General features: G+C 49.9%; 1 protein-coding gene across 5 annotated transcripts in view; it reads left to right on the forward strand.

Annotated features, from left to right (window-relative positions):
* Positions 1–8006, forward strand: part of LOC116844380 — a 132843-nt gene that overhangs the window by 72192 nt on the left and 52645 nt on the right. For all 5 annotated transcript variants that reach the window (XM_032815831.1, XM_032815829.1, XM_032815827.1 and 2 more), the window contains one exon: positions 4201–5687. In XM_032815831.1, the coding sequence (XP_032671722.1) occupies positions 4479–5687 (1209 nt within the window). In that variant the 5' untranslated portion in view covers positions 4201–4478. The remainder of the gene's footprint in view (positions 1–4200; positions 5688–8006) is intronic.

Genomic DNA, 8006 nt, shown 5'->3' on the forward strand with positions numbered 1-8006 from the left:
AGAGAGAGAGAGAGAGAGAGAGAGAGAGAGAGAGAGAGAGAGAGGAATACAGAGAGAGAAAGAGAGAAGGGAAGTAGAGGGAGAGCGATATACACAGAGAGAAGAAGAGAGACAGACCGACGCGGTAAAGGGGGCAGGAGGTTGAATCGAGGTGGAAGAGGTAGAGGCGGGGGCAAGAGGGGACAGCGGGCGGTAGGGGACGCGCTATAATACTCGGTGGTGGTCCCATGCCACTACGTGACTTGTGTGCGGCTCTAAGCCGAGACATATCGCCGTCCCGGGGCCCCGTTTCTGCCACCTAAAGGAGCGCGGATATATCGCGCCGAGGCCATTATACCGGCTACCGTGCCGGACGGTTCGATCGGCCTTATTGAATTAGCTCTGCCCTCGCACGTTCCGCCGGTCTCGGGTTGGTCTCCCGATTGTTCGTCGCGCGAGTTATCTAAGCGCAATCCGTGCGACAGCAATGTATGGTGGCCAATCTAATCGGGTCACCTGTTCGCGAGAGCGCGGCTCTCTTCGACGTGCGCGCGCGTGCGAAAGAGAGATGGTGTTTTTTCTTTTTCCCCCGTCACAGATTTTTTCTTCATCGCGAGTCGTCGAACGTTTGCGCGTCATGTCGCGCTCGATGAAGTCGGCAAATACGACGCGATAACTTGATTTACAGCCTCACGCCGCTTTAAGTCAAGTTTTTCCCGAGACATTAATCGAGCTGTAAACCTCTAAATCTCGTGTTTTGAGAAGAAGAGGAAGAAACTCGCTCGAAATGCCAGCCTCGCTCGCAAACTCGCGTTCTCTACCTTGTCCTGGACGAACTGTTAATACATATATCGACGCCACTCCGGTGATTCACTGGAAAATATCTTGCGCGATATAAATCACAGACTTAACTCGAAGTCGACCCGTCACGAGTCCGTTCCTCGTGCTGAGCTGTCGAGATTTATTGATCGCGTCGGACGTTACTTTTTCGACGTGTTAAACATCGCGTCGCAAATCGAGGCTGTCACTTAGATGTTTCCTGACTCGCGACTCGAGCTCAGAGCACACTCTCTCGCAATCAAACGGCACGAAACATCCCGCTGGTTGCCGCCACAGATCGACTTTATCCGCTTTTGGCCTCTCCATTGATTACGTCTGCGAGTTTGGGCCGGTGGCACGGACTAAATGTGGCTACGGTAGTTAATAGGTACTTAATCGAGCCATTAATTAAGGCTCTCGAGGATCGCGGCTTTCGAAATAAGCCTTTTCGTGCGTGCATGCATATATTGGCGCGCACGCGTGATCGTATCTCCATACAGGATCATGCTGGTTGTCTGGTAATGATATCCCTACGATTTTTTTTCATTTCGCGTCCGTTCTTTCTTTCTACTTTATTGTTTTCTCTTCTTTTTGCGTTTGCCATTATATTTGTATTTATTCTCACATCATCTTACACTTATATTTGTGTAATTCTCTATATCTGTAATCTCGTAATTATTTTATTCAGCTAAACAAATGTCTCTTTAAAGGGTTTACCCATGGACTTTAATAAAAGCATCATCATCGTCATCATCATTATCTCACTCGATCGGTCTCTCTCTCTCTCTCTCTCTCTCTCTCTCTCATGTTCTCTCTGTCTCGCTCCTTCCCTTTCCGGCTCTCCGTCATTTGAAGGAGTCCACGTACACCGCGACCCGGCCATTATGCCAGCCACCGTGCTAGACGCTTCGATCGGCCTCATTGAATTAGTTCCCGCCCGTGGGCTCGTTTCTCGATTGTCCGGCGTAAACCGCAGAGGCCTGCCATTTTACCCGAGCAACCCGACCGACCGACCGACCAACTACGCGCGCGCGCGACCGGCATGCTGATTGACATTCCCGAGGGCGGTAATCGCGAGAATAAGAAATCCGTCCCAATGCCAGTCGCTCGCGTGACTCTCCCGACTGGGCGAGTATATCGAGCGATCTAAAGCTGAAATATTTAGGGATATATCTATGGTCTATTATAGACGTTACGTTCTCTAAGAATAACCCGCCTCTATCCCGAATTCAGAAGTCTCGATTCCCTTTCGGTTCCGTATCGCCGCGGTACTCGTCGACCTCAAATCAATCACTAATCCGCGCGACAGCGACATGCCTGATGAATATATAAACTCGCGTATGAATTAATTGGCTGGTACGGGGCGCGGAAGGAAAATAGCTTTCCGCGGACTTCATCTACGGATTCTTTCTCAAATCTTCGACAAAATCGATCTCTAATGTGTACGCCATACCGGACGTATCTCGGCTGTCTCGTTCGCAACTGGCGTTTCTTCTTTCTTCCCGCCAGTCAGAAGAAACTTGACGCTCGCTGCTGTCCTGGTGACTGTCGTGCTCATTGAACGTGTCCTGCGATTGTCAACAATTTGCGCGTTAGCGCAGCCCAAGGCCGCCGATGAAATTGGCCGTTTCCGTAGCTTCGCGAGAGTTCATTTTTACGTGATATCCCTCGCCGCGAACGGCCCACCGGTATTCCGAGGATTATCCCGTTTCACAGCGTCTACGACCTAAAGGCGACCCTAAGTACTGCCGAGGTGGACGCGCCGCGATCATTGAATCGGTCTTCCGGCTCTCTTAGCTTCGCGCGCCGCAGAATGCGTGTACCTGTTATTCGACCACGTTCGTGGTTCCACGATACGTGATCCACGAAACCTTCGTTGCGCTACGCGCACACGATCTCGTCGCTCCACTGCGCAAGTTTATATCCAGCGTAGCGAGCGTTTAACACGGCTGAGAGGAAAAGAGAGAAGGGAGGTTGGGAGCGAGAGAGCGCTGGCTTTTTATTGCAGGCGCAGAAAAATCGTTTGACGCGGAGAGTCGGAGAGAAGTTTCATACATAATTCAAGCCTGTATTCGAGCGGCATGCAGCGACGGCGATCAACGGCTCGGCTTATCGCATTTAATGACTCCATGGACAAAGCGCATCTTTTCCTTTCGAAAGTTTTATACCATTGCCAAAATTCTTGATACTTACACGCAGCTCGGGTGCGTTAATGGCCAACTCTAGCGCTCGCGAGATGTCTACGAAGGACACGTGGGACGGGCGGCCGCGATCGTTCCGCAGCGGGACCGCGGTGCCTACATAGAGAACGGCGGTTGGAGGGCGTGACGTTTGAGGGGGTCGATGTGTGTAGCCAGGGGTGAGAGAAGCGTGCGATGGGGTAGCTTCATTTTTAGGTCGTTATATCTCATTATTTTCCGGTCCCCATCACCATCGTGCACGTTTCGCCGAGAGCTATGATCGTTTGATCGGGGCGTTGTCCCTTTTTTTTTGTTCTTCCTTTTTTTCCCGCGGGTGACACACATGTGACGCGTTGCATTCGACTTGATGCCGGGCGTGCGGATGCGTCCACGCGAGGCGGAAAAATGGCCCACGCGCGAAAGGAAGGCCGCGACGTACGGCTAACCGGTTCCTCCGCTTATAGCGCGTCCTCCGAGCCTAATTATGTCAGCGTCGTCGACTATCCTACGGTCGTTCTTGCGAAAAGTTCTTGTATTCTCGTACACGCGGCTTCTAATTGAAATGTGACGCTCGCGAAAAAGGCACGGGAGTTGGTCGCTCTTACGCTGCTCGCATCGATAGTACCTCGATCGCGGATTCAAAGATATATATCGTCCCCTCTTCCCTCCCCACACCTCCCTCCCGAAAGGTGAAGCAAAAGTAGCTTTGTCTCTGAAGCAGCGAGTTTCGAGGCGCGATGAGTCCAAATAGACCGGGAAACAGAAATTGACGTTTTAGCGAAAATTATGCGATTTTGCTTACGTCATTCTCGAAATAAGCAGCTCTTAGGCTGCTCGGAATTCTTCGGGTGCTAACAAATCTGTGATCTCTCCGTCGAGTAGCTCCAAAGCTCCAAAGAAGTCTCGATCGGATCGAGCGTAAAGCTCGAGAGAAATTTCACGCCGGGAGTTTTCGCGAGATGGGTGCCCGTGCGCCCGCCCCGCCCCGCCCCGCCGTGTCTATTATCGGACAGAAAGTGGAAGGCGACGGGAGTCAATTTCCCGAGTGAATTTCTGCCGCGTATTATATCCGAGCAGCTATAATCTACTTCTCTTACTGGCGATAGTCTCCACCCACTCTCGGCTACTAGTCCATTAGCGGCGCCCTCGCTTAAACGTTTCCGCCGCTTAATTGCGCATAGCTAATTTTCCTCGTCACATTTCGTCCCTCTTTTGTTTCCAGGCGCAGCATCGCCGCCGTGGCCGTCCTCGTCGTCGTCGTCACCACCACTGTCCCCGGAGGAAAACATCGTGGCGTTTCGGTGACAATTCGATATTATCAACGCGGACGACTCGCTAGCTGAGTGTCAGACGGCAGACGTCGTCGCGTGGTGTTCCCCGCGAGTGATCGTGAATGATCTCAGTGGTGTGACTGTGTGGCTCAGTCAGTGTGTCGATGTGCCCGCGGCACAACCGTGAAGGAAACACCGGCCGCGGCAGCTAGACCACACGCGCATTACGATGGCCAGCGCGACGATGATGGGTCTGCGTCGCAGAGCGCCGGTGAACAACTCGCCGACTCCCTCGAGCCAGTCGCCGTCCACGGCCGGCACGTCGTCCAGCAAGCGCTCGAGAAGCGAGAACAACAACAGCCCGTCCCACGGCAATCTGAACTCGATGAACGGCGGGCCGCGAGACGAGCCGCCGGCGAAGAAGTCCCGCGGGACTTCGACGAGCGCAGCGAAGGGTAGCTCGTCATCTTGCCCCTCCGCGTCCCTCGCATCCACTACTTGCCCGATGTCCTCCTCTTCCGCCACCGCGTCCTCCTCTTCCTCGATCACGAGTACTCCGGTCGATAACCAGACCTCGAGGAGTCGCGGAACTTCCGTCTCGAGATCGGCCACTCAGACGAAGTCGTCGTCTACGTCGACTGCCGCCACCTCGGCAGCGACCGATATATCGAACGGTTCGGTGCTCTCCGCCAACAGCTGGCCGACCACGTCGGACGTGGCGTCCTACGCTTCCGTGACCGGGCTGGGCATGACGGGTGGACAGACGGCTGGCCTCTGCGCCGGAAGCCTCGGCATGCCTCCTACACCGATACCCTACATGGCGACCTCCATGGCGACCTTTGTCGGCAACGCCACGAATCTCAGCAAGAGCTCGTCCGTCTCGTACCTCGACATCTCCAACATGACCGGCGGCTCCTTGGCGTCCGCGAACTCTCTGAACGGCGGCGGATACCCCGGCAACGGCGCCGCGGTAGACACGAAGAACGGTATGGCCATGCCTTACTCGGGGATACCGCCCTCGAGCGTGAACAATGGCAATGTCAGCGGCAGCGGCGGCGTTGCTTCTTACGGAGGCATGCCGAAAGGACAAGCGCCGAGTGGTGGCGCCGACGGTAACTCCTCGGCGAGGAAGTTCCAAAACGACACAATGTTCAACGCTTATCAGCCGTGGGTGATCAAGACGTACGGCGATCTGGCCAAGACGAAGACGATCACGATCAAGAAGTACGCGCGCATTCTCAGGACGTTGCGGGGCGAGGAGGTGAACAGCGCGGAGAACAGCAAGTTTCGCTTCTGGGTCAAGAGCAAGGGTTTCCACATTGGCCAGCCGGAAGGTTACGACGCGAAACCGGCCGACAGGATTATCGGACGTCACGCCGTCACGAACCCGGGATTGGATCCGCCGCTCTACGTGCCCACGCAGCTGCCGCACAACAAGGTGAGAGTACGTCCAAGCGGATTATCCTTCCTCGTAATCACGAGAGGCGATGCGACGCCTCGTATCTTTCTCTCCGTTGCGCGCACCGAGCTGGAATCGCTCGCGAAAGGGAACGTGATTAATTTAGCGAATGTTTGCAAAAGTCGCCTCTCCGAGATAAACACGTTGATACGTGTCGGAGATTTTGATCTGCAAACGAGACAGATAAATTGTGCGGAAATATCGTGAAAATTGCACGGTCGACTTTGCCTATTTACGAAGATACGTTAAGTATTTATTGCATAGGGAAAGGGAGGCAGATCTCAAGCACTGGCATTTTTATACGTTTCTATTTTTAATCGTGTCGCTGACGCCGTTAGATGAGGTTGGGATTTGCATTAACGCATTTGACGGTTTAACGCCTACACTTCTCATCGTACTTTTGTGAATTGGGTAGAATTTATTATCACCCTGGTGTTCAGTCAGCTCTTGAAATTTACACTAAATCATATCAGGTGGGATGCTAGAATCAGATTGTACAATACTAGTCACATAATAAAATCAGTGTAGCGAACCAATAGCGCAAGCAATATTAGAAGCTTAACGGTTATCCTATATATAGAATGAAAATAAATAATACCTTGATGAAAACAAAGTTCATCTCAAGACAAAACAAAAAAAAAATACGTATACTATTTACGTATACAAGAAACCCGTACTGGGCAACTAAATCCGATACCAGGGCAAAATGGCTCTGTTGGTGCATTTGTTCGTATTTTGCTTATTACAGAACAAAATATATGATCAACAAGGTCATAGCGGGCATTAATACATAGAAGAAGATTGCCTCTATCATATTTACACAGTTAGTCACAATAATTAGTCCTCTGAGAAGTTATAACTTCGAAATTCTAACATGTAGAACATCTAGCCCCGATTTCCCCAGAGAAAAAGACATAGTGATGGCAACTATATAGGTGATAATTATAAGATTTTTGTATGTAGAATTTATATATATATATATATATATATATATATATATATATATATATATAACAGTACAGTTGTGTACGGCTCAACCGCCGAATACCGATGTAGCGCATTCGATCTATTTCTAAAAAAACAAATCATAGCTATACACATACACAAATATATAATATACATACATGTATAGGTAGACATTCTCATCACACTCATCTTTATAGTCTCATCATAGTTTTATTACAGTCACACCACAGTTTCATTGGAATCTCATGCGAGTCTCATCAATGACATTGTAGTACGTATGACTCCGATGAGACTACGATGAGATTGTGATGTTATCACTGTCTCATCATAGTCACGTCTCAGTCTCATCACAGTTTCGTTGGAATCTCGTAAGAGTCTCATCGATGAAATAGTGGTAAGTTTCCGATGAGACTACGATATTATCACTGTCTGATCACGGTCACGTCATAGTCTCATCACAGTTTCCTTATCGTTTCCACGCAGCCTTATTATAGTTCCATCATTATAGTTATCATTATAGTTTCATTGGAGTCTCATGAGAGTCTCATGGATGAGATAGTGGTAAGACTCTGATGAGATATGATTGTGATATTATCACAGTCTCCGCACAGTCTTCTCACAATTTTACTTCAGTCTCATCACATCGGAATCTCATGGAAGTCTCATCGATGAGATTATAGTAAAATTCTGATGAAACTCCGACGAGACTGTGATACTATCACTGTCTCATCACAGTCACATCACAATCTCATTGTCATCTCATGTGTCAGAGAATCTTTTCAGAGTCTCATCGTAGTCTTCTCGCAGATTTCTCATAGTCTTATTACAGTCTCGTCTGAGTCTCATCGATGTTTTATCAAAGTCTCGTTGGTGCCCATTGATGAAATTGTGGTAAGACTCCAATGAGATTCCGATGAGACAGAAATGAAAGAAAAGTAGTATAATGAAAAAAGTAGTATAAAAGAGAAGTATAACGGGAGGGGAAAAGAGAGAAAAAGAAAGATTATAGTAATTTCGTTATATGCCAACCATACGCGGAACGGTAACAACGTTGCGAATAACGGTCGTACATTCAACCCTGTACATTCCGCTTTTAGTTCCTTATTCCTAGAAAATTGACTTTCGGCCTTTTATTCGCACAGATTGGCCGTTTCGCGCGCGGAGAGCCCACCGCGGCTCACTGAAATGCGGGCTTTACGGATCGGTGAATTTATCTCCACGGCGAGTAGAAAAACCGCGAGAAATCTCGGGCGCGGCGCGCTCGACAGAGTGCGAGCAAGAGAAAGAGAGAGAGAGAGAGAGAGAGAGAGAGAGAGAAAGAGAGAGAGAGAG

The sequence above is a fragment of the Odontomachus brunneus genome, unplaced genomic scaffold (genome assembly GCF_010583005.1).
Source record: "Odontomachus brunneus isolate Ranch 3 - 2012 unplaced genomic scaffold, Obru_v1 Obru_scaffold_041, whole genome shotgun sequence".
In the NCBI taxonomy this organism is placed as follows: domain Eukaryota; kingdom Metazoa; phylum Arthropoda; class Insecta; order Hymenoptera; family Formicidae; genus Odontomachus; species Odontomachus brunneus.